Source organism: Pan paniscus, chromosome 13 (genome assembly GCF_029289425.2).
Source record: "Pan paniscus chromosome 13, NHGRI_mPanPan1-v2.0_pri, whole genome shotgun sequence".
NCBI classification, from domain to species: domain Eukaryota; kingdom Metazoa; phylum Chordata; class Mammalia; order Primates; family Hominidae; genus Pan; species Pan paniscus.
In genome coordinates, this window is record NC_073262.2 from 81,583,163 (window position 1) to 81,610,426 (window position 27,264).

General features: G+C 38.1%; 1 protein-coding gene and 1 long non-coding RNA gene across 6 annotated transcripts in view; one reads left to right on the forward strand and one right to left on the reverse strand.

Moving 5' to 3' along the window:
* Positions 1–27,264, reverse strand: part of CCDC141 (coiled-coil domain containing 141) — a 232,728-nt gene that overhangs the window by 118,404 nt on the left and 87,060 nt on the right. For both annotated transcript variants that reach the window (XM_057301445.1, XM_003815508.4), the window contains exons 5-6: positions 25,099–25,352; positions 8,347–8,463 (exon numbers count right to left, since the gene is read on the reverse strand). In XM_057301445.1, coding sequence (XP_057157428.1) covers positions 8,347–8,463; positions 25,099–25,352 — 371 coding nt within the window. The remainder of the gene's footprint in view (positions 1–8,346; positions 8,464–25,098; positions 25,353–27,264) is intronic.
* The window catches only part of LOC134728737 (uncharacterized), a 163,881-nt gene that overhangs the window by 107,732 nt on the left and 28,885 nt on the right, over positions 1–27,264 (forward strand). Inside the window, exon 4 of one of the 4 annotated variants that reach the window (XR_010109508.1) lies at positions 24,947–25,251. The exons of the other annotated variants lie outside the window; for them this stretch is intronic. This is a non-coding gene — a long non-coding RNA (uncharacterized LOC134728737). Of the gene's footprint in view, positions 1–24,946; positions 25,252–27,264 lie in introns of those variants that run through there. 4 annotated transcript variants of the gene reach the window in all.

The following is a 27,264-nucleotide window of genomic DNA, read 5'->3' on the forward strand; positions in this document are numbered from 1 at the left end:
GTCATGAACTCTTTGCCTATTCCTATGTCTAGGATGATATTGCCTAAGTTGTCTTCCAGGGTTTTTATAGTTTTGGGTTTTACATTTAAGTCCTTAACCCATCTTGAGTTGATTTTTGCATATGGTGTAAGGAAGGGTTCACCTTTAATCTTCTGCATATGGCTAGTCAATTATTCCAGCATTTATTGAATAGGGAGTCTTTACCCTATCACTTGTTTTTGTCAGCTTTTTTGAAGATCAGGTGGTCATAGGTTTGTGGCCTTATTTCTGGATTCCCTATTCTGTTTCATTGGTCTATGTGCTTGTTTCTGTACTAGTACCATGCTGTTTTGGTTACTGTAGCCCTGTAGTATAGTTTGAACTTTGGTAACATAATGCCTCCAGCTTTGTTCTTTTTGTTTAGGATTGCCTTGGCTATTTGGGCTCTTTTTGATCTTATATGAATTTTAAAATAGGTTTTTCTAGGTCTGTGAAGAATGTCATTGGTATTTTGACAAGAATAGCATTGAATCTGTAAATTGCTTTGTGCAGTATGGCCATTTTAATGATATTCATTCTTCCTATCCATGAGTATGGAATGTGTTTCCATTTGTTTGTGTCTTCTGTGAATTCTTTGGGCAGTGTTCTCTAATTCTCATTGTAGAGATCTTTCACCTCCCTGGTTAGCTGTATTCCTAGGAATTTAATTTTTTTTGCAGCAACTGTGAATGGGATTGCCTTTCTGATTTGTGTCTTGGCTTGGCTGTTGTTGGTGTATAGGAATGCTAATTATTTCTGTACATTGATTTTGTATCCTGAAACTTTGCTGAAGTTATCAGCTGAAGGAGCTTTTGACCGAGACTATGGGGTTTTCTAGATATAGAATCATGTCATCTGCAAAAAGAGAGAGTTTGACTTCCTCTCTTCCTATTTGGATGCACTTTATTTCTTTCTCTTGCCTGATTGTGCTGGCTAGGATTTCCAATACTATGTTGAATAAGAGTGGTGAAAGAGGGCATCCTTGTCTTATGCCAGTTTTCAAGGGAAAGGCTTCCAGCATTTGCCCATTCAGTATAATGTTGGCTGTGGGTTTGTCATAGATGGCTCTTATTATTTGGAGGTATGTTCCTTCAATATCTAGTTTATTGAAGATTTTTAAAATGAAGGAGTGCTTAATTTTATTGAAAGCCTCTTCCACATCTATTGAGAAAATCATGTAGTTTTTGTCTTTAGTTTGGTTTATGTGATGAATCACATTTATTGATTTGTATATGTTGAACCAACCTTTTATCCCAGGGATGGAGCCTACTTGATCGTGGTGGAGTAGCTTTTTGATGTGCTGTTCAATTTGGTTTTGTAAGTGTTTTGTTGAGGACTTCTGCATCAATATTCATCAAGGATATTGGCCTGGTTTTCATTTTTTGTTGTGTCTCTGCCAGGTTTTGGCCTCATAGAATGAGTTGGGGAGGAGTCTTTCCTCCTCAATTTTTGGGAATAGTTTTTGTAGGAATGGTTCCAGCTCTTCTTTGTACCTCTGGTGGAATTTGGCTATGAATCCATCTGGTCTTAGGCATTTTTTTTGTTGATAGGCTATTTATTATTTGTTCAATTTTGGAGCTCATTATTGGTCTGTTCTGAGAATCAATTTCTTCATGATTCAGTCTTGGGAGGTATATGTGTCTAGAATTTATCCATCTCTTTTAGGTCTATATAGAGGTGTTCGTTGTAGTTTCTGATGGTTATTTTTATTTCTATGGGGTCAGTGGTAACATTCCCTTCATTATTTCTAATGATGTTTATTTGGATCTTCTCTCTTTTCTCCTTTATTACTCTAGCTAGCAGCCAATCTACCTTATTAAGTTTTTCAAGAAACCAACTTCTGGATTCATTGATCTTTTGAATGTATTTTCATGTCTTCATTTCTTTCAGTTTAGCTCTGATTTGGGTTACTTCTTGTCTTTTGCTAGCTTTAGGGTTGATTTGTTCTTGCTTCTCTAATTCTTTCTGTTGCAATGATCGGTTGTTAGTTTGAGATCATTCTAACTTTTTGATGTTAGAAAGACATTTAGGGGAGAACACTAAATGTTGGGCATTTAGTTCTATGAATTTCCCTGTTAACACTGCCTTAGCTGTGTCCCAGAGATTCTAGTATGTTGTATCTTTGTTCTCATTAGTTCCAAAGAACTTTTTGATTTTTGCTTTAATTTCACTAATTACCCAAAAGTCACTCAGGAGCATGTTGTTTAATTTTCATGTAATTGCATGGCCTTAAGTGATTCTCCTTGTCTTGACTCTATTTTCATTGTGCTGTGGTCTGAGAGTGTGTTTGGTATGATTTCAGTTCTTTTCCATTTGCTGAGGATTGTTTTATGTCCAATTATGTGGTCAATTTTAGAGTATGTGCCATGTGGTGATGAGAATAATGTACATTCTGTTGTTTTGGGATAAAAGGCTCTGCAGACGTCTAATATATCCATTTGGTCCAATGTTGAGTTCAGATATTAAATATCTTTGTTAATTTTCTGCCTTGATTATCTGTCTAATACTGTTAGTAGAGTTTTGAAGTCTCCCACTATTATTGTCACAAACATTTTCTAATTGAATTTTCAAGGCTCTATCTTACAGGTGAGGAAAGTGGGGCTCGCAGGGATGTAATGTATCCAAGGTATGTCATTCATTATGTAGTGAATGACATAGCAGGGGTTTAAACCTGTTTTTCTCCATGTAGATGCAACCAAGTATAGCATTATAGTCAACTTCTAGATATTGCATTGCTCCCAGAACATACTCTGTTCTGGAGTAAGGGAAGACAAAGAATATAGAACTATAAATATTTGGTCATCATAATTCCCTTTTCTCTAATCTAATCTGCATGTTTTTTTTTTCTTTTGGTTCGGTTTGTTTTAGAAAACCTGCTAATTCAAGTGAGAAGAGGCGAATAAAGTGGCTAAGGAAAATGTGTATCCAGCAAAGGCTGCTAGGTCTTTCCAGAAATCCTAACCCTGTATATAGGACTGGCTTCATGGTCAACTGACCTGTGCAATCACACAGAGCCTTATGTTTAAAAGGGGCCCATGCTGTCCCCATACTGAAATTCTCAATAATATTTTAAGAAAACCTTCCATAATTTTATTTTGCACTGGGCCTTACAAATTATATAGCTGGTTCTTTCTGTAAAGTGAAAAGTAAGGTTTTATAGATCACAGAACTTTTCTGTGGGAGACAAAAGGTGGTTGAGTCTCAGGGCACATGGCTGTCTACATACAATAAGGTTGGATGCCATAGACAGGAGATATGCCAGGGGAGAACTTTTTAGGTGTGATGCTTTCTCTCCTTACCTCCCTGGTCATTGCTCACTTTCTACCTTTTTTGGATAGAAAATAGTACCCTCAGTCCAGTACCAGTAAGAGAGAAAAAACAGGATCCCATGGAAATCTAATCAGATGGATAGTTGATATTAGAGGGGTAGGCAACCTGATTTGTTTCTTCATGTGTCCACACCAACTCTCCACCCTGTGAGGTGGGTAGAATACCACCCAGAGAAATAGGTCATAGATAAAAGCAAGGTCCAGAATCTAATCACTGGGAGGTTGTCCAAGGGGTATACTCTTTTGTGTGTGTGGTGGAGGGGGGGTGTTGGGGGACAAATGGGAATGGTTGAATCCTAATTGTAGCAAAAGAAGTCAACTGCACTTAGGGGTATCTCCCCAACTCACCCACAAGGGGCAAATTAGAGCACTGGCTTTCATATCCCCACTATACCAAAGTTACTGATATCCCAATGGAACATTAACTCACAGGGATAAACAACATCTGTTGACCACAAGCAACACTGAAATACAGAAGAAGCAGAATTAATGCACTGGACAGACCAAAAATTTAATATGTTAAAAAGTGTATCTTAAGATATGAGGAAATACATTAGATAGGTAAAACAGAAAACCATTTATGAAGAAGAATCAATGTCAGCAACTGGGCATGAAAAATGTAATAGCTGAAGTGAAGAACTTGGCAGGAGGGCCGAATGGCAGAAGGAGTATAGCAGAAGAAAGAATGAGTGCTCTATAAGATCAGAGATTAGGAAAGAATAAAGAAATGGGGGGAGGCAGTGATAAGTTAGGAAGGATAGAAGTAGAACATCATCTACGTAATACAACTTTCCAAATTTACATTGCAACTAGAAATTAGCATACTGAAGAACACAAAGAACTGTATAAACTAGATGCAAACAGTGTTATGGCAAAAAACAATATGAGATCTATGGCTTCATTCTATTTATGCAAATTGAAACACGTAACTCTGTATTTTAGAAATCGGACTATGTCTAAAGACATATGTTGAGCCCATTAGAGTAGGTCCCTGTGAGAATGAGAATGTGAGGGATAGAGAGAATAAAGGGGAAGACAATAAGGTAAACCGAAAGGGAAGTGTAACTCTACTCTGAGGGCTAAAAAAATGTTTTTAAAGATATTGGGTGGATAGATAGATAAAAGGAGGTTAAGTGATTATCTAAAGTCACAAGGGAATCACAAAAAAAACTAAAAGGATGCTTCTTTTCACAACGTAAAAGACTTACTACACAGACATTAATCAAATGTCCTTTTCATATCAGGCACTGTCCAATGTGCTGGGAATACCAAGGTAAGATACTGTCTACTTTAAACAAATACTGCTACTTCCCCCGCCCAGACTTATTCCTTTCAACCAGCTCTGGAAAGGTGTTTTCTACACTCATCTTGCTTTCAATATAACAAGCATAATTGATACCGAAATGTACATCCTATCTCCTTTACAGGATTTGAAAATTAAAGAAAGTTTTGAGGTCATCTAGGCCTACCTCTCGTTGCTTCAGGAATCTCTTCTATTTCCCAACCTGTGGAAGTCTATTTTTCTGTCATGACCATGAATTATTATTTCTTTCCTACAGAATGGCTGTGGATAAGTCTATTGCCTCTAAGACAACTCTCCTTAGCCTCTCTTCTCTGGCTTACACATTATGAGGACTTTAACTCTCACCATAGACAGCCTGGTCTGATTGCTGATTGCCTTATTCTGCCATATTCTGGTTTGACCACCCCCTCCTAACCAACAACTCATATTCCATCCATCTGTTCAAACCCCATCCTTCCAGAAAGCTGTCCTGGATCACCCCATAATAAAGCACCACTCCCCCTTGTGCATATACACTGATGGGGGTCTCTCTAAACCCATATGATTCGGAGACTCCTGAAGTCTTAATAACCAGTTATCTTGCCAGTGAATTCTCTGAAATTCATGGCAAGTATCTTTAGAACCTTTTTGTATCTACAAGTTATATGTGAGCATTCATCTTCATTTGACTGAATCAGTCTAAATAATTAGTCAACATTTCTGTAATTTGTAATTAAAGATGGATTTAAGATTGATGGCTCTATAGCTCAACCCATAGTTTGGAAGGAAAATCTTACATTGGAAAGAATGCTTCACATAAATAAATAAAAAAAGAAATCCCAATAAATAAATGAACCTCCCCCTTTAGAAAATAAATTTGCCAGGTATGAGAGTTCATGCCTGTAATCCCAGCACTTTAGAAGGCTGAGGTGGGAGGATCACTTGAGGCCAGGAGTTCATGACCAGCCTGAGAAACATAGCAAGACCCCGTCTCTACAAAAAATAAATAAAAACAAAATTAGCCAGGTATGGGGGTGTGCAGCTGCAGTCCCAGTTGCTCAGGAGGCTGAGGTGGGAGAATCGCTTGAGCCCAGGATTTCGAGGCTGTGGTGAGTATGATTGCACCACTGTGCTCCAGCCTGAGTGACAGAGAGAGACCCCATCTCAAAAAAAAAAAAAAAAAAAAAGGGAAAAGAAAAGATATTTACTCTCAGGGATGCTGTAGAGAAATAGGTTTCTATGCCTCACTTTTCAAAAACAGTTTGGCTTGAAAACTACTTGAGTACATGGGGCAATACTCAGCTTCTGCACAAGATGCAGAGTAGTTCAGGACCCTAAAGGATGTGCATATACTTGTCTGGAACCTCCCAGGCTCAAATGATCCTCCCACCTCAGCCTCCTGAGTAGCTGAATAGCATGCAACACACCTGGCTAATCATTTAAATGTTTTGTAGAGATGGAATCTCCCTATGTCATGCAGGCTTGTCTAGAATATTATTTATTTCTAAACATGAATGAGCTATCAAGTCATGAAAAGATATAGAGAAACTTAAATATATATTACTAAGTGAAAAACACCAATCTGAAAGCCTACATACTGTACGATTCTAACTACATGACATTATGGAAAAGGCAAAACTATGAAGACAGTAAAAAGATCAGCGGTTGTCAGGAGTTGGGGGTGTGGAAAGGAATGAACAGGCAGAGCACAGAGGAGTTTTAGGGCAGCAAGAATAATCTGTATAATTCAATGATGTTCAATCATTCAATACATATCATCATACATTTGTCCAAACCCATAGAATGTACAACACCAAGAGTGAACCCTAATATAAGCTATGAACTTTGGGTAATAATGATGTGTCAATGTAGGTCCATTAATTGTTACAAATGCACCACTCTGGTGGGGATGTTGATTATGGGGGAGGCTACGAATGTGTAGGGGCAGGGTGTATATGGGAAATCTTTATACCTTCCTCTCAATTTTGCTGTGAACTTAAAACTGCTCTAAAAATAGTCTTTAAAAATTATTTTTTACATCCCTTATACCTGCAACTTAATAATATTGATGGAAAGAATATCTATATGCTTTTTTGTTTATGGACATCAGAGGTTGAAATATGAGCTATAAACTATGAGAAAAACTGTGCCCTACTAAGGTCAAACATTAACAAATATTCTACTCTAGACTGTCTTCAGGGCTAGAGGAAACCATAACTCTACATTTATCGTGAATATAACCCCAAGGGATGTCTAAATTATGTGTACACTATATACTGCTTTTTTTGGTATTAAAGGAAGTAGCATCCTATGCAATTCTGGTGATCTCTTGTGCTTGGCATTTGGGGCTTTCGATAGAATTTTCACTGATAAAACTTGAGTTTGATACAAACAGAATAAATTGCCATATAATTCAATGAAAAAAGTTAACCTCCTAAACAGATAAACCAAATGCTGAAAAATTTTAAGAAATTAAAAAATAATCAGTCATTATTAGTCAACAGTCTTCTGTAAGTGCACCTTTTATCAATCAAATATTCAAACCAAAGACTTTGAATGCCTACAAGACACTGGAGTGCTCAAACAGAAGCAAGAAACTGAAACAAATGTGTCATGATCCCCATGAAAAGATTTAAGTCTAAATAAATGCAATCTACTGCCTCCATCCTCATCCTGCCTACTACTAACCTCCCAGACATGTGAATATTTGACTCGTCTAGCCTGTATTCAACTATTGTCTAGTAGTGTTGGCCCATTGTTTTCTAGAGCTTTATGACTTAGCTCTACCTACAACTATCATTATCTAAAATATTAATATACAAAGTTCTCTAAATCTTGATAGTGATTATTCACTGTTCCCATCCCATCTACTATGACGGACTTCTGTTTTCTTGCGGATCAATATGGAGCCTCTGTAAAGAATTTTGGAAAGTATTTACAGACCCCCAGATGTATAAATGCACTGATTTTCAAATAACAAGACACAATGGAGAGAAGGTCAACCAAAACACCAGTGCTTTACTCATCTTGCTTTCAGCACTTCATGCTTGCATTTTAATGCATTCTATATACCTACAAGTGGCTGCCTGACTGGTAGCCATTACTTCTTGTAAAACTGAGAAATCTGAAGCAAGTTAAAGAGCAAAAGACATGTAAATTGGAACAGCAATCAAATTATATCTGGAAGTCATAAAAGTGATGACTCATACTGATATCTCAGTGTAGAAAAAAATTTTTTTAGAAAGCTAAAATGTATAACGTTTAAGAGCTTGGGCCTTTGTGTTAGACAAAACCTAGAACTGAATTTCAAATCTGCCACTGACAAGATGTATTACACTGGTCAAGTGACTTGGCATTTCCAAGCCTTTGTGTTTTATTTGTTTTGATGCATAAAATGGAGAAAATAATACCTCCCCCTTAGGGGTTTATGATAATTTAGATAATGGATCTCATATACATACTATAGTGCCTGGCACATAGTAACTATTCAGAAAAATGTAGTTATTGTTGTAAAAGCTGTTAATTTGTTTATCATTATTCTGGAAGCTCTGTCAATGCACAGTGGTATTTGCTAATGTTTTTGGGATATTTTTTTACATGAATAGTAGATTAATCAAAGACAGTTCTCAGTTCTCCTCTAAATTACCCACAGAAGTATATTCAAGAAAAGTTAATGCATTTTTCAATTATTTTTAATGTGTCTAATATATCTCTTACCTTTGCTTTTATTATCAGTTCCTCGTGCTTATGAATTAGATCCTCATTGTCTGAAAGTGATGAACCTAGACTTTGTTCCTGTAAATCTCTTATAGTTTTCTGAAACCAACAAGTAACCTAGGTAAAAGGCAACAAAGAAAGATCAAAATTCCAATGATCAGAATAAGTGAGTAAAAATTCAGAAATAGTCCCTCAACCTTTCAAAACTTAAGCTACTTTAATTTCTTTTTATATAAACTATCTCATGTATTAAAATAATATGAACAAGTTTAGAATTTTTTCTTCATTTAACCTCTACATGCATAAAAGAGAAAAAATCCCAAAAAGTATGAAAATGACTAATCAGTTCAGTAGATTACATGGCATGAATAAAATGAAAATCTCCTAACAAAGAATCAAAATAGATTCCCAAGCAGTCCAAAAATCATGAATTCATTTAAAATATATCTTCTTTCCTGGAAATGAATATGAATCTAAGTATAGTTACGTAAACCCATATGAAGATATTAAACAGCATAGGTAGAATTATATTTTCTGCCATAAAATAGACTATGCAGAAATATTTAGTTTGCTACAAGTGCTGGAAATCTGTATCCAGAAAATAGAGAGGTTATTAAAACCCATTGACATTGTAAGTGGTAAGGGCATGACTCACATTTACATTGACTTGATTTATAATACACGCCATATACAGTGCTGAAACTACAAATAGCAAAGGACTTGAAATAATCTGTACCTTTCTAAATGATGCCAACACTTGACATGGGGGCCCTGGATGCAGATTCCTTATCCCAGTTAAAGGAAACTTAGATTTTTACACTCGAATCCTGTATAGCATTGTCCTTATGATCACATCATAATGACTGATTCTTAAGAGACTACTACAAGCTAGTTGCTTTTTGGGCATCATCTCTATTTCTCTCAACAACTTTATAACAGTCATGATATCATCATTTTAGAGATGCGGTAACTGAGTTTTGAAGAGGCAGCTTATCCACAGCCACACAGTAAGTAGCAGAGACAGAATTTGTCCTCCAGTCTGCAGGATTTCAAATCCATGCTCTTTCCATTGTGCCCTGCTGCCATGCTTGAGTTATTTAAGGTCTTACAGCCCTGCCATCAGCGGGAATGACTTCAAATCTGAAAAATGAACACTGGCAGCCCATTCAAAATAATGGGCATATAAATCCCAAGCCTGATACTATGTCTTTCCCCAGCCTAGGTTGTCTTGCCTGAAGCAGTCTCAGGATTTCTCTGAAATCCTATAACATGGAGAAATGTGTACAACAGGTAGCCAAGGAGAACTCTAGATTAGATCAGAAGTTCCACACAATAAATACACATGACACGTGCGTGCACACACACACACACACACACACATCAGAGTTAAGGGCTCATCTAGAATAGGACACACCATTTATAGGGCTGATATCACAAAGCTGACTATGCGATCAAAAGGTCTACACAACTCTTAGTATTTCTCAGCATGGAATGGGCATTTAAAATACAGGATGGAAGCATTTCTCCAGCTTTCTGCTAATTGGAAATGTCTTTGTTAACCAGCATTTTAGCCCATCATTAGTACAAAGAAAATAATACTGGTGACCTTATAGCAGTTTTCATGTGACATATATCTCATTTTCTTCCGAATATCTGGTAATCTATGCACAAAATACACGTTATCTAGTTAGTCCCCACGATACACAAGTATTGTGCTTATGTATTTACAATTATTTGAAGACAGTGTTTTTCTGGTATCCAATTAGAGCTAGATGATATGTACAATGTGCCTATGAAAACACACAAAGAATATTTTATCAACAGCTATAAAATTTATTATTTTATTTTGTAAAACAAAATAATTTTCTCCCAAAAATTCAGTGAGCCCCCATAAAAACACAACTAGAGCAATGATTTAAGGGTTTCCTCAAAGTAAAGTGGATCACGAATACAACTAACTTCCAGAGATAATTTATCTTATTAAACAAAAGTGAGTTTTATTTATTCTTAGCTAAAGTGTGAGGGACTTGACATCTCAAGAATGCTTTAATAGGAACAGTTAATATAGAATCAGAGTGGATGAAAAATGGGTACAAACAGGTGTTCTCTAATCTCTAAAAACAGGTGAGAAGCCTGGAACCTCAGATAATCTTATTAAACTTTGTGAGTCAAAGACTTGTCATCTAACACATGCCAGCAGTGATGAAAGCTGGGAAAGAGTGAGTTGTTTTGATTTTTAAACGGTATCTACTGACCTCATCTTCTAGATTTGGCACATACTATTTCAACTCCCAAAAGATACTATTCCTGTAAAACAATACTATTCCCTTCAGGAGAATGTAGTTAAAGACATACGATAATGTTCAGTGTATCCTGTTCACGTTCCTGCCTGTTAAATCATGCTGACTCTCTATATCTACAAATTTTTACTACCAGATGCACCCAGGAAAGAAACATAAAAACAAGTTGGCATAAAACTCAGAAGTAAGTAGATCATCATGAGGGTGTTACATCTCATTATGAGGTATTCATACACAGGAGCAGACTCTTCGATCAGATTTACCATGTATGCTGTGGGATGCACACAAAACAGGCTCTCAGAGTCCTTCTGATGACAAAATAAGACACCCTAAATAACCAGGAGCATGTCAATCATAATATTCTGCCACCCAGTAAATCAGTCATTGTGCCCAGCGAGTAGCTACTGCAGACAGCTGCATAGATATTCTAAGTGCACTTTTTATAAGCTTTTAAATTGTGTCAGCTGCTGTCCAGAAGCCTGAGTGGTAAGTACAGTAAATGATGCACCAGGACATTTATGTAGAACATGGTCCCTGCAAAACTATGAAAACATGAGCCACAAGCTGAGGAGATGTACAAAGGAAGGAAAACAAAAAGTATTCGAAGTATGCACTGGAAATTGGTTCTGGGCAATGATTGATTAAAGGGGTTAATTAGAATATTTTTCCTTTCTTCCCAGTTTCTATCTTCCAGTTTCACCTGAGCAATGTGTTCATGGTCATCCCATTAATTTGATAGGGAATTCTAGGTACTTGATGCCCAGAGGAGATAGAACTCAGCAGAGGAGTGAGGCAGATCTTTGTGTGTGGTGTGTGTGTAGTGATGGGATGACATCTATCACAGAGTGAAAAGAGATGGAGAAAAAGGAAAGTCAGCAAAGATGCAGAGAGGAAACAATCAGGAATGTTCAATGAAAACAAAGAGCTGCCTTGAAAGTTAAAGTGGGGTGGCAGGGAAACCTGCACTGTCCAATACGGTAGCCTCTCATCATACATAGCTATCTTGTACTTGGAAAGTGACTAGTCCTAATTGAGACATGCTCCACGTGTAAAGCACACAGCAGATTTCACAGACTTAGCATAAGTATAATGAAAATATCTCATTAAGAATGTTAGTATGAGTATGAGTATGGTGGTTCATGCCTGTAAACCAAGCAGTTTGGGAAGCTGAGGCAGGTGGATTCCTTGACCTCAAGAGTTTGAGACCAGTGTGGGCAACATGGCAAAACCATCTCTACTAAAAAATACAAAAAATTAGCGGGGTGTGGTAGCACACACCTGTAGTCCCAGCTACTCAGAGAGGCTAAAGGAGGAAGATCACCTGAACCTGCAAAGTTGAGGCTGCAATGAGCCAAGATCATGCCACTGCACTCCAGCTTGGGCAATAGGAGTGAGACCCTATCTCAATAAAAAAAAAAAGTTAGTATTGATTACCTATTGAAATAACATTTTAGATATGGTGGGTTAATTTAAAAATATTGCTTTTCATCCTTTTATGTGGCTTTTTACTTTTTTTTACTTTTAAAATGTGGCTACTAGAAAATTTAAAATCACATCAGTAGGTTGCATTATATTATTATTGGATGGTTCTCCAATTAAAATATATTTGGACTATATTTGTTAAATGTAGACTTAAGGACTGAGCTTTAATTAAAGGTATTTTAAAAAGTGGAGTCAGGAGAAGAGCAGTGTGAGATATCAGTTGGTAGCATTTATGAACATCTAAGTGGGAATGTTGGCTGCTACAGTTTTGATGTGTGTCCCCTCTAAACCCTATGCTGAAATTTGATCCCCAGTGTTGGAGATGGGATCTAATGGAAGGTATTTGGATCATAGGAGCGGACCCCTCATGAATAGATTAATGCCCTCCCTTGGTGGGGGCTGTGGGTGAGTTCTCCCTTTATTAGTTCCCAGCAGACCTGGTTGTTAAAAAGAGCCTAGTGTCTCCACGTGTTCTCTTGCCTCCTCTCTTGCCATGTGATCTCTGCACATGGAAGCTCCCCTTCACCTTCTGCCATGGGTGGAAGCAGCCTGAAGCTTTCAACAGATGCCCAATCTTTCAGCCAGCAGAATCATGGGCCAAATAACCCTTTCATCTTCATAAATTACCCAGTTTCAGGTGTTCCTTTGTAGCAATGCAAAATGGACTAAGACATTGGCTACATTCATTGGCTGAGTAAAGGATGATAGCTTTCGGGAAAGCAGAAGTAACAAAGGGGCTCCTTCCCACATTTTTTTTCTTTGATTAGGTAAGACATGCATTTCTTTGCATGTCTTGTTCATCACTGAAGATGCATGCGGAAAGTTGATACAGGGATGTACCAAAAAGAGTAGGAAGGTTGGAAGAGTGGGACGGTATTTAGTCTTTGGCAAAGAAGGACTCCTTTTTTTTTTTTTTTTTTTCTTGTTGGAAGTCCCACTTTGGACCCCTGCTGGTAGATAAGAATGAAGAAGGTAAAAGAAGTAAACTAGCCTTCCTTCCAAGAGAAGTATTAGGTACGAATTTAGGCAGGTTACAACATAATTTCAACCAACCTTTGCACCCCTCCTATGATAGAGATATTTGCCTTTTCAGCAGATGAGGTAACAGTTCAATAGACAGTTCAATAACTTGCCTAATTTCACACAACCAATACGAGGAAATTCTTGTAGGTAGGGACAGAAATGCCAGTGTCAGAATTCATACTATGCAATATTTTTCCTGCTCATTATATACATCTGCAGAAATAAAGGATTCTGGAGAAGAGAAATGGTTCTCATTAGGCTATATTTATGAATGTTCTTAAAATAAAAACCAAAATGCAAAGCTATGGTTATAGAATCCAATTTTAACACAGAAATAGGTCCCGTATACAATCAGGGGCTCCGTGAAAATAGTTCATTAGAGAGGAGAATGGATGTGTGGGTCAGGCCTGTCAGGAGGAGTCTCTGAGAGCAAGAAGCCAGCTGTGGGCAGTGGTGACAGCAAGAGCAGGCTGAGAATTTCAGTTCCCAAATGACATGTGCCAAAGACAGGACTGAAAGATGGGTCATGCAAGCGGTAGAAAATGCTCTCTGATGGCCAAGGATAAACAACTCAGGCGGCAAGAAGGTGAACTTCTGCTGCAGCCCAAAGCAACACAACAGAATGCCATAAGCCACTGCAGTTTATTTTTCTGCAATTTGTTCTACAATCTGAAATCAGATCTCTTTTATCTTTATTTAAAATATGCTGGAGGAGGTGAGCTAGCAATAAGCAATTCAAACGACCTTAACAGAAATGCTTAAGGGGAGATGAAAATCTCATCAAATTACTTTCATTTTCTTTTCCATGTGCAGAACTGGCTGAATAACCAGGTTCTATTAAGTACAAAAAACTGATAAACGAAAAAGGCATCAGTTATTTATCTTCTTTAACCCAAGACTTTTTGACAGTCTCTCTGGCAATTACCAAAAACACACACATATACAAAAATGTTTTCAATTGTAGTTGATGGTCACAGGTGACAGTTCTAAGGCCTGCTTTGATTTTGAAGGCATGTTTCCATAGGGCTTTGGGTTTTTTTTCTTTTTTTACAGTAGGGGAACCAGTTGCCTTTATTTTGTATTAGACAATACAGTCAAATGAGCTCTGGACTTAACTAGCGATGACCAGATTTGAAATATCCATTTGGTCCACTAGGTGATTCTAATGCACATTAGAAGAGATGCTAAAGCTGTGTTGCTGATGTTTGTACCTGCAGACTTGGGAGGAGAGCAGGAAAAAACAATTACTGCCAAAAATGTGGATCGGGTTTCCATTTTTAGACATATTCTGGGACTGATCTAGTTATTGGCCTGTTATTATTTGGACTTAGAGATTCCAGGAGGACAATGCTCACAATTTTCTTCTGTTGAATTTGGGAGCCCTTTGTGAATTACTGAAATCAACTGAAAGGTATCAGTATCTCCTCAATAAATTCCAGTATCAAATTCCAGTATTCTCTATTGATGGGCAGTAGGAAAGCTAAAATATGTTATTTTAAGGCAAAGTTGTTACTTTATGAACAGCTTTACATACAATCCTTTTTCCTGTCTAGAATAATAATTTTATGTATTTAACTATTCTGACTTGTATTAGCATATAATTTCTCTTCTCACGTCTATATTTCATGAAAAAATGGCACTAAGGACTTCCCTTCTGAACATTGCCCACAACAATTATTTGTGTTTAGGTAGGTTCTTTCTTCCAACCACTTAATGGATGGAAAGTTATTTAGTCCAATGGACAAAATCAGTACAGTAGATGTCTCTGGACCTAAATTTTATTTCTAGCATTACCTCCGACTCATTGAAAATAACTTCCCCAGCAGTGGAAAGACATTGTTTTTCAGGAGAGGAAACAGAGCCCCATCCAGTGTCTTGGCAATGTGTATCCCTGCCAAAGATATCGAAGGCATGGTTTTCCCAATATAACTTAAAGTTCCATCCTAAGTGATCTTCAGCCAATTATATTCACTGTGTGTGTGAGATAAAGAGAGTGAGAGACAGACCGACAGGCAGTACAGAACTACTTAGGAGTGGGACCAAAGTTTGACATTTTCATTTTACCTTTCCAGTTCCTAGGTCAGGCAGCTTAATGGATTTCCTACCAAAGTTTTGGCCTGAACCTCTGGTTGTTGGGAAAAACAATGAATCAGAAACTGTCATATCAACAAAATAAATAACTGGTAAATTTTAAAAGATGTTATTAATCTTTTTAAAGCATGCCATTGATTGTTTGCTTAACAGTCTCCCTACAACATTCATTAAAATTAATTCATCCTTTTGAGTTGTCTTTGGGGATTGGATCATGAGAATGAGGGAAGAGGAGAAAATGATTTCTACTCCCTGGCTAGTTTGGGATGGTGGCAGGAGAAAAGAAAAGCCAATGATCACCAGGGGCAACACCAGGGGTACGGAAGGAAAAGAGCTTAGAGAGGTAAAAGGAGACCCACAGGCAGCCCCAGGGCTTAGCAGATAGCTCAGGCAGCAACAGCTAATTCTGTCATACAATGTGCATGAGGGTTAGAAGCAACCGCAGAGCCTTCCAAAGGAGGCACACTCATCACTTCTGAGAGTGAATATGGTCACAGTGTGTGTCCCCATCCCCCTTACCAACCGACTTGGGGGCTTAATTAATAACCAAAATGTTGTTAAGCCATCAGTTCAATTGAACAGTATACAGGAATGGCCTAATTTAATGAAAATGTAATCAACTATAAAAAGTATAAGTGATCTAAAGAAATAGCTAAAGGGCGGAGAAAGTTAAGGAGGGGAAAATTGGTTTTTAACTCTATCTTGCAGCTAAAACTGATCTTTTGAGTAAACTAGACTGGATATAAAGCCATGAAATGGCATTTATGCCCTGTTCATATCAGAACATTTTAGAAAGTTAAGACTATCTAGTGGTTTATGGAATTGGTGTGGGATATGGCCAGTGTGTCTGATTTTGTATGCTAGTGATTATCCAGTAAAGCTCAGAAAGTGACCATCAAAGTATGTAGTGATATGGTGAACATTTGAAAATCATTGAGCACTTACAATATGCCAAGCTGTGCTCAAAGCATTTTAAAATATATAATATTTTTTGTTTTTACAATAAATCTATAGGTAGATACTATTATTATTCCCATTTTACAGAAAAGGACACTGAGGCACAGAGGCCAAGTAACTGGCCCCAAACCACATCCCTAGTAAATATAAAAGCTAGCATTGGTATCCATGCCATCTGCACCAGAGTCCTGTTTCAACCTTTGAACTGCAGTGCCATTGGAAGCAATAGTCATTCGCATACATTCCAGTTAGAAAAGGTTTCTTTTTCTGTCAAAATTACATGCTCCTTCTACAAATACTATCAGATCCTTTGCGTTTACTGTTGGTGTGCCCTAGAGAGAATTCTAGAGACAGCCTATATACCAAAATGAAATTCTGTGATAAATTTTCATCTATGGACAGTTAGACAGTCATTTATACCTGTTACTGACCCAACGGTTTGATATCAGTGTCACCAAAATAATGCAACCCTTATTTGGCCTTATGCCAGCCAATGTATGAAAGCTGCCTTCAGAGAAGGACTTTTTTTCTCTTTTTTTTGAGGCAGCAGCTCACATTTATTGAGACACAAATGCATTATAAATAGATGCATTTTTAATGCAATCACTACAGATTTAGGAAATACTTCTTAACTTAAACAAGAAGACCAGATTTGCAAACATGAAAATAAAAGGTAATGCTCAACATTGACCAATGTGGTGGGAACCAGTACTCAACTCCAAGTAGTTGGAGTCAAATTTGAACAACTTTTGTGGGGGTAATTTGACAAGATGGCTCATGGGCCTTAAAACATGTTCACATTCGGCTGGGCGTGGTGGCTCATGCCTATAATCCCAGCACTTTGGGAGGCCGAGGCAGGCGGATCACAATGTCAGAAGATCAAGACCATCCTGGCTAACACGGTGAAACTGCATCTGTACTTAAAATACAAAACAATTAGCCAGGTGTGGTGGCAGGCGCCTGTAGTCCCAGCTACTCGGGAGGCTGAGGCAGGAGAATGGCATGAAGCCGGGAGGTGGAGTTTGCAGTGAGCCGAGATTGCACCACTGCACTCCAGCCTGGGCGACAGAGCGAGACTCCCTCTCAAAAAAAAAAAAAAAAAAATGCTCACATTCTATCAACCCCCAAATTCCACTTTTGGGAATAACACTGTTTATCCAGGAATACCACCCCTTGGAATATGAAAGATACACTCAAGAATGCAGCCGAAGAGGCTGATCGTGCATCATTACAATCATGGGACCAGGACTGACATTTTGTTGATATAAATGTTTCAAAGTATTTTCACTCACACCTTCTCATTTAATTCTCACAAAATCTCTTGGTGATAGGTTTAGTATCCCCATTTCAAAATTTCCAAAGCAATAGATAAGAAGCTCAGGTAAGTCAAGGAACTTCCAGAGAAGGACTTTTAAAATTATGCATTTAAGCTGTTCAGTCATTCAAGTTCTAAATCCTAGTTAGAAGGTGGCATCATGTATAAGAGATTACACTCACATGTGCCTGTATGGGTGCACAGTTTTACAGATGCCCACCAGACACAAGATTGGTGCCCAGAGGCTATGCTCATATATGTCATCTCTAATATCATTTACATTGCCCATTGACAAGGAATATACTGCATGATTATGATACACATTTCACTCAAATTATAAAACCACAAAACCTTCTGATATGAATTCTATTATCCTTCCTGCCCCTAAAGGTGTATATCTTATATGTGATCTGGGTGGTAAAAAGAGATTGTCTGCCCTCATGTCTTAATTCTCCTAGACGTCCTTGACACTGTCGTGTACACAGAGACCATGAATAGCTTAGTTTTAATATATTTGTTTTTCTCACTTATGCCTGATTGGAGCAATTGAGAAAAATTACATTCATAAATCTTCTTGCCAAGATAATTAATTATGCACGAAATACTTCAAGCTGCTTCTGATTTTCATTAATGAGGCAGATTATCTGCAAAATAAGATGCTGGTGGAGCTGAATAGAAAGGTCAGCTGCTTATCATTAAATGTAAAACAAGAGTGCATTTTTATATCTGAAAAACAATGATGAAAGAACATGCTATAATTATCTTTATGAGGCTATCACATCCCACTTAAGATAGGAAAGTATGTGTTTTTCATTTACTGTTTTCCTGCAACTGATGTGAATCCTAAGTCCCCATCATGCCGGTCACCTAATTTCCTTTCCAAAGGAGAATTAGCTGAACTATTTTAGTTCAAAAGCATTAGGCCACAGCACTTAGAAACAGAGAAGCACTAAATGTATCTTTTAAATGGCCCTTATGAGAGAAGACACATCACATATTCAGACATCCACATTATTATTCATCAGTAATCTTTGTTCTAATTTTCTACTTAATTTCCCTTTTTCTTAAGTGGTTAAAATGATTGACAAAGCTGATATTTCATTAATGTAAAGATTGATAGCTCCTGTGTTCCCTTAAAGTAAGACAGAACTGACAAAAAAAAAACCAAAAAACTTTGCCCTTCAATGAAATGTGGTTTCATATGTTCTAGAATTATCAGGTAGATCATCTGAGAACATGATAACTATAAAACCCAAATTACTAACTGAGTGACACTCAGCTTAGTGTTCCTGCTGCAATTCTTCACCATTGTACCATCAACAATGCTTTAAAATAGAACATTCAGGCCAGGCACGGTGGCTCATGCCTATAATCCCAGCACTTTGGGAGGCCAAGAGCAGCAGATCACTTGAGCCCAGGAGTTCAAGACCATCCTGGGCAACATGGTGAAATCCCGTCTTTACTAAAATACAAAAAATATAGCCGGCATGGTGGCGTGCATCTGTAGTCTCAGCCACTTGGGAGGCTGAGGCACGAGAATTTCTTGAACCCCGGAGGTGGAGGTTGCAGTGAGCCGAGATTGTGCCACTGCACTCCAGCCTGGGTGACAGAGCGAGACTCTGTCTCAAAAAGAAAATAATAATAATAATAATAATAATAATAAACAGAAGTTCAGAAAAACTGAAAAACTCAGGTGAGATAATTTGTGCTTATACATACCTGGACTTTAAAATGATTCCTTGTTCATATAATTATCAACAGAGTAAGCGTTAATTATTGTTTATAATATTAAGAAATCGAAGCAACTCTATTTCCTTATTAATACTGTTTAAATTGTGTTATATTCAAATAGCAGAATACTACACACTTATTAAAATTAATTGATCTATTTAAACACAGAATATGTTTATGATTTTTTTCAATGTAACAAAAAAACAGGTTATAATACAGTATATATAGGCTAATTCAATTAATTTTCATTTGTTTGTTTAGTTTTTTTTAATAAATGTGTGTGTGCCTGTGACTATGCTCATGCTTGGATAAAAGTCTAGAAGGTGGCAGTATGCCAAATTTCTAGTAGCAATCTGCTTGGAGGGTGATGTCTACATTTTAACAAAGTATTTTTTAATCACAAGCAGAAAAAAAAGGTACTACTTTTTGTTTTAAACTATCAATTCAGTGCCCATTGAACAAGGGTAGCTGTTAACATTATTAAACTGACTTTTATTTTATCACATCCTGTGAACTCAAATAATAAAACTGGTCTTCAATCTGAGACCAATCGTCATCTGAGCATGACATTGCGGGGGCGAGGAGTGGGACAGTATGTAATATGTTGGGCCTTCGCTATCTTTTTCAGACATGATGGTAACAACTGCTAACACTAAGATAGTAGTTGGTATTATTATTCATATTTTTACAGAAAACTGAGCCTCAGGGAAGTTAAATAACTGCTGTTACTCAGCCAGTAAGTGGTGAAGCCAGGATTTGAACCCAGCCAACAGTCTGGCCCCAGGATCCGTACTCTTACAAGCATAAAGAGACAATACTCAGCTTTATTAACTAACTACTCCAACCACTGTCGCTGCTGTTAACAAGAGAAAATGTAACATAGGTGTTTTAAGATTCAGAGTCTAAATTTTATTTTTATTTTATTTTTTGAGACAGAGGGTCTCACTCTGTCACCCAGACTGAAATGCAATGGTGCAATCTTGGCTCACTGCAGCTTTGGCCTCCTGGGTGGGCTCAAGCCACCCATCCATCTCAGCCTCCCAAGTATCTGGGACTACAGGAGCATGGCACCATGCCTGGTTAATTTGTGCATGTGTGTTTTTTGTAGATACAGGGTTTTGCCATGTTACCCAGGCTGGTCTCGAACTCCTGGGCTCAAGCAGTTTGCCCGCCTCACCTCCCATAGTGCTGGTATTATAAGCATTCACCACCACGCCCAGCCTAAGAGCCTAAATTTTATATTTAAGGAAATGACTATCTTGTTTATTGACTGATTATATTTACTATAATGTTTATTGTTCTTATTATAATTAATTTTTGTTCAAGTGCTGTTAGGAACGGAATCTAAATGACAGCCTCATTCCCTTGACCATGAATGTGCATTCTTAAAGCCTAACTATACTTGTAACAGCCTCCAATAACTAAACAGTATTAAGAGACCTTGACATGTATAACAACAGTAATGCTACACCTGGGGGAAAGAATCTGGGCTGAATGAGAAAGCTTTTTTTTTTTTTGAGATGGAGTTTTGTTCTTGTTGCCCAGACTGGAGTGCAATGGCACGATCTCGGCTCACCACAAACTCCGCCTCCCAGGTTCACGCCATTCTGCCTCAGCGTTCCGTGTAGCTGGCATTACAGGCATGCACCACCATGCCTGGCTAATTTTGTATTTTTAGTAGAGACGGGGTTTCTCCATGTTGAGGCTGATCTCGAACTCCTGATCTCAGGCAATCCACCCGCCTTGGCCTCCCAAAGTGCTGGGATTACAGGCGTGAGCCACCGGGCCTGGCCGAGAAAGCTTTCATAAGTTGTAAGGTTTAATCACAGAGAGGGAGGGCAAAGAAACTAATACGTATTAAGTACCTCTTAAAATGCTATGCATTGTGCTACATGTTTTGCACTTATTTCATTTAATCCTTATAGCAACTCTGTGAGTTAAGTATTATTCCCAATTTAAAGGTAAGGCCCATTGAAACAGCAACGAGACACCACAACACACCTATTAAAGTGGCCAAAATCTAGAACACTGACAACGCCAAATGCTGACAAGGATGTAGAGCAACAGGAACGCTCATTCATTGCTGGTGAGAATCCAAAATGGTACAGCTGCTTTGAAAAATAGTTTAGCAGTTTCTTACAAAACTAAACACACTCTCACCATATGATCCAGCAATTGTGTTCCTTGGTATTTATCTATATAAATTGAAAACTTATGTTCACATAAAAAGCTGCACATGGATGCCCATAACAGCTTTATTCATAATTGCCAAAATTTGGAAGCAACTAAGATGTCAGTAGATTAATGGATGAACAAACTGTGGTATATGCAGACAATGGGATATTTATTTATTTATGTTTTTTGAGACAGAGTCTTGCTCTGTGTCACCCAGACTGGAGTGTAGTGGCATTATCATGGCTCACTGCAGTCTCAACCTACCAGACTCAAGGGATCCTCTGACCTCAGCCTCCTGAGTAGCTGGGATCACAGGTACACACCATCACACCTGGCTACTTTAAAACATTTTTTGTAGAGACAGGGTCTCCTTACTTTGCCCAGGGTTGTCTAGAATATTATTTAGCTTTAAGCATAAATGAGCTATCAAGCCATGAAAGGACATGGAGGAAACTTGAATGCATATTACTAAATGAAAAACGCCAATCTGAAAAGTCCTGTATGATCCTAACTATGACATTTTGGACAAGGCAAAACTATGGGAACAGTAAAGATTAGTGTTTACCCGGGGTTAGAGGGAAGGGAGCAATGAACAAGCAGAACACGGAGGATTATTAGGGCAGTGAAAATGGTTTCTATGATGCTATAATGGTGGATGCCTGTCATTATACATTTGTTCAAACCCATAGGTACATGGAATTGGACATTTGGAATGTACATCATCAAGAGTGAACCTTCATGTAAACTGTGGACTTTGGGTTATAATGATGTGTCACTGTAGGTCCATTGATTGTAAACAAGCTATTCTGAGGGGGGATGCTGATAAAGAGGGAAACTGCAGGTGTGGGGGCAGGGAACATACAGGAAATCTCTGTACCTTTCTCTCAATTTTGCTCTGAACTTAAAAGTGCTCTAACAAAATAAACTTTACTTTTTAAAAAGCACCCCTCCCAAAAGCACTCACCTCTAAAAAAAAATGAGACCCCGTAAGTTAGAGAACTTACCAAGTCAGAAACCTTCTGCTACACCTTACTTTACTTATTAGCAAATTTATTTCTGCTTTCCAGGTTTAGCAAGGTATTTAGATTTCCTTCAAGCCTGTGGCTGGGTTAGAATGTTCACTTTGAATCTTCTAAATTTTCAGGTGATTTTTTCCCCTTTTTTTTTTTTTTTTTTTTTTTTTTTACTACAGAGGATTCAAGTGGATGATTACTGCTATAGTCATGGGGCAGAAAGGCAAAATTACTGTTTTAAAAATAAATAAATAAAACTTACTGTAGCTATTTTCTTACTTTTGGGAAAATTGTTCTGTTTGGGAAGCCTCTTTGATGAGCTTTTTTTTTTTTTTTGGAGAGGGAAGGTCTTTGTGTTAATCTGGATAAGAGATGTTGAGGTTTAAAAGATAAATACTTCTCTGTATGATAAAGCAAGAGGAATTTTTAATGTATTTTTGGAAGCACTAGAGGAAGGGGCTTGGGGCTGTAAAAATGTCGCAAGGACAAAAAACCAAACACCCCATGTTCTCACTCATAGGTGGGAATTGAACAATGAGAACACTTGGACAGAGGAAGGGGAAGATCACACACCGGGACCTGTTGTGGGGTGGGGGAAGGGGGGAGGGATAGCATTAGGAGATATACCTAACGTAAATGACGAGTTAATGGGTGCAGCACACCAACATGGCACATGTGTACATGTGTAACAAACCTGCACGTTGTGAACATGTACCCTAGAACTTAAAGTATAATAATTAAAAAAATAAAAATAAAATAAAAAATAAAACACTACAGAAAAAAAAAAGAATGAAGAGATAAAAGGAAGGTTCCTTTAAGGGGATAGCAGCTCTGGGAACATGGTGGCTAGTCAGGATTAGGGCAGAGAGAGACAGACAGAGAGGAGCAAGTGAGCTAAAATACACCCACTCATGCTCAGAAGGACAAAGAACTTTGGAAACAGTTGTCTTACAATTTTAAGTTGTTTCGTGTCCTGAGGATTAATTTCCTTCTTGTTATGCCAGAGTCATCAGGAAAAGACCTTTGCATTGGACGATAATGCTTTGGGGAATGAGCATGTGAAAGTGCATGTGAGAGTGTATAATGGCTAGAGCAGAGTCAGCAGGTAAAGCACAACAGAAGCAGGACAGAAGAAGCGGGCAGCAGTCAGGGTAAAATGATAAAAGCAAGGCAGCTTAGAAAGTGTATGGTGACTTAGAAGGGAATGGAAACAAAATGCAAGCAGGAGAATAAATGACTGGCATCTGCATTTGGGTCTCTGCTCTATGCCACTTCCTCGGAGAGGCTTCTTTGATTCCTTCTTTGATGAAAAGTTAACCAACACATGTCAAAATTCATTACCTTATTCGATTTCATCATCAGGTTTATCATCATACTCATCATTTGTTTATTATAAGTCCTTCTCATCACATTAGAACAATGGTTCTTAACTGGTATTAATTTGGTCCCCCAGGGGACATTTGGCAATGTCTAGAGACAGTTTTGGTTTTTCACAACTGGGGATGTTATACTGGTATCTCGTTGATAGAGGCCAGCAATGCTGCTCAGTATCCTAGAGTGTGCCAGACAGGACAGCCTCCCATAACCAGGAATTACTTAGCACCAAATGTCAATAGTGCCAAGGTTGAGAAACACTGAATTAGAAGAAAATTTCCTAGAGGAAAAAGGCACTGTCTTGTGGTCTAGTATATCCCCAGCACTTATGATAGGAACTGGTACATAGTAAGTGCTCAATAAGTATTAACTGAAAGGTTGATCATCATTTAAGCTCTCATTTTTCCAGCTTGAAATAAGAACCAGTTTCTCTTGGACTCATATGCTTCCAGCTATATGAATTTGGATGGAGTAATAATATTAAACATATGAAAAAACCTCTTTCCTGTGTATCTAGGCCAGGAGACCTCCCTCCACATAATTTCTCCCTAAAAATTCCTTCCACTTAATCTGTACAGATTTAAACATGGAATTAAGACAATCAGAAGTGTTGTGACAAACATCTCACTTATTTGAATTGGGGGTTCGCAAAGAGAGTTCTGCCCACTCTTCACATCAAATAATTGTAGCAGAAGGAATGCATGTCAAGCACATTGACGACCCATCAGAAATGTGCCCGCAGCCTGGGTAATGAGCTCTAATGAGCCTGCAAACTCATCAACTCCCAAAGCCCTCTGACCACAGATCCTGCAGCTATGGGCCAAGGTCATATTTCTTGATTGGCCTCAGACTACTCTTCTAAGAACATTATCTCTATTTTGGGCTGACAGACTTTTTTACTGATGTAAGCAGCAATCTAGCACAATTCAGCAGCATCATGCCTCTTCAACTTTTAAGAAAATTGCAATTAACATTTCAAAATGTCAAAGCAACATGTCTAAAAGTAGTGACCTGGAAGGAAGGAAGAATCCAAAAATAGAATACATTCATTCTCAAAACTACCCACAGGTGTTCTCTCATTTATACAATCAACAGTATAATGAAAAAAATGCATATATTTGTTTTTATGTTACTTACAGGGAAAAACAACATGGTAGTTTGGATGAAAGCCTTTTGGACCAAAGACCAAAAGATTTGACCATGAAGACTGACAAACTGCCCCGGGGAATGGTTAATCCATAACAACTAATCAGCTGAGGCTGGAACATCATCCAATGCCCCTTTGGGTTACCTGGTTTTCTTGTTGGTCCCACTGACATATCTGCAGAACTTGACTCAGTTCTTGCCACTGTTGCTTCAAGTACTTGTCTAGTTGTCTTCTCCTGTCTTGTAGAAGTTCAAGAAGGCTGTCAACCTTCAGACAGCTGCTATGAGCTCCCTGAGTCAACTCAGGATTCACATTAGGTCCTTCACATTTGAATTTTTCTATGAAGTCAGTGAGTTGTTGACTTTTGTTTAAAAGGGCTAAAGACCGTTCCAAGAGTTCTAGAAGAAAATTAGAAAGAAAAAAGAATAATGATATTAGCAAGCTTTTATACAGCAATATTCAGACTCTTCATAATTTAAAATATATGTAATTTTTATGTTAATAAAAAACAAGTTGTGCTGCAAGGAATTAAAATATGTAAACAGAAACTGCCTACAGTACTTCAAAGAAAAAACCGGTCCAACACCTTAGCCGAACAATTGTGATAGTGCTAACTGCCAACTGATGGGATGCTTTGTTCAGCAATTGTGTGATTCAGGACAGGGAGTAGAATGAGCGTGGGATTTTGACATTGCTGCAGTTTTCAGTGGTATGATGCTGGGTGAGTGTTCTACATTCTGAGGTGATTGGACTGAAGCTGAGATTTAAAGGCTAGTGCCTGGTATGACCAAACAAAAACTCAATAAATGTGGTGGCCAGGTGCCCAGATATCAGGGACTATGACAAAGTGGAAAATGCTTGCTAAAAGGGTCAGCTGTCACTCAGTTCTGGCGAACTGTTGACATGAGGAATATGGGTTCAGTGTTGATGGAGCTTCCAATTATTAAAAGAGTTTCAAATGCAAATTTTATATGAAAGTTCTGACTTCTAAATCTTTCATAATTCATATTTTTAATTAAAAAAATCACAGGATAATGAAGCATAGATATCTGCCAAATGGACTACCAGTATGTGATCTCTGGAGTAAACAGCATTGTAAGTTTAGGTAACATCTTGTAGAATTGGGATGTTAAGCCTAAAAATTGAAGAACTACCAAGGGAGAAAGTGTAGAAGGAGAAAGAGTTGAGAATAGCACATTGAGGAGCATCTACACTTGGGGATCAATTGAAGGAGCAGTTGGGGAACTGTCCACTCTGCATCAGGCAGAAAGAAGGAGCTGTCCATGACATCCCTCTCCTTCATCCCGCCATCATCAAGACCTGTTGATTTTACATGCTATCTCTGGCATCTGTCTACTTCTCTCTGTCCTCACCATGGAAAGCATCATTTGTTGCCTGGATGTGCAGTCTTCTCTTAATTGTATCCTCTCTCCAATCCATCTATCAACGCTCCAGACTTTAGCCACAGCGATCTTTTCTAAACATAGCATCTCTTTCCCTCCCCTTCTTTCTTTCTTTCTTTTCTTTTCCTTCTTTCCCTCTTTCTTTCCTTTCCTTCTTTCCTTCTTTCTTTCTTTCCTCTGTCTCTCTCTCACACACACGCATGCACACACACACTCACACTTACAACAATGGCACCCCAATGCCTTAAAATTAAAGACAGACCCCTTAATGTAGATTACTATGTCTGACATGGTCTAGTCTCTTCCTTCCTTTTCAAATTGTCTCAGTATCTCCACTTTTCATTCTTATCTTCTTTAAATTCCTCACACATGCTATACTCTCTCCTGACCCTGAACTTTTCACTATGTCCACTCACAGGGACACCAGTCTCCTCAACACCCTCCTTTGTTATCTTTACTGTACTCATATTTCATGTCAACTGTCACTTCCTCAAAGTACAAATCAGATGGGATCAAATACTCTCACACTTAATGTCTGTCCTTGCCACTAGGCTCCACTGCAACATGAGGATAGAGACCATGACTGCACCCAGCACTTAGCACAGTGACTGGCACAGGAAATTTGCAATCATTTTTGTAGAATGCTTGAGTGAGAAGAAATGTTTTGAAAGAGGGGTTGGAAATTGGGGGAGCTACAAATGTTAGAGATCAGAAGTTCCCCAGAGATGTAAAAAAGAGAAGTTGAGAAGAAGATTTTGGGTTTTGTGATGGAAACAGAAGCCAAGTTACCAGGCTGAGGAGTGAGAAGGCAATGAGAAGTGAGAAGAAAGTGAGCTGAGAAGTGGGAAGGCAACACACAGGACAATCTTTGAGACATTTGTTATTAGAAGAAAAGAAAATGCTAGGA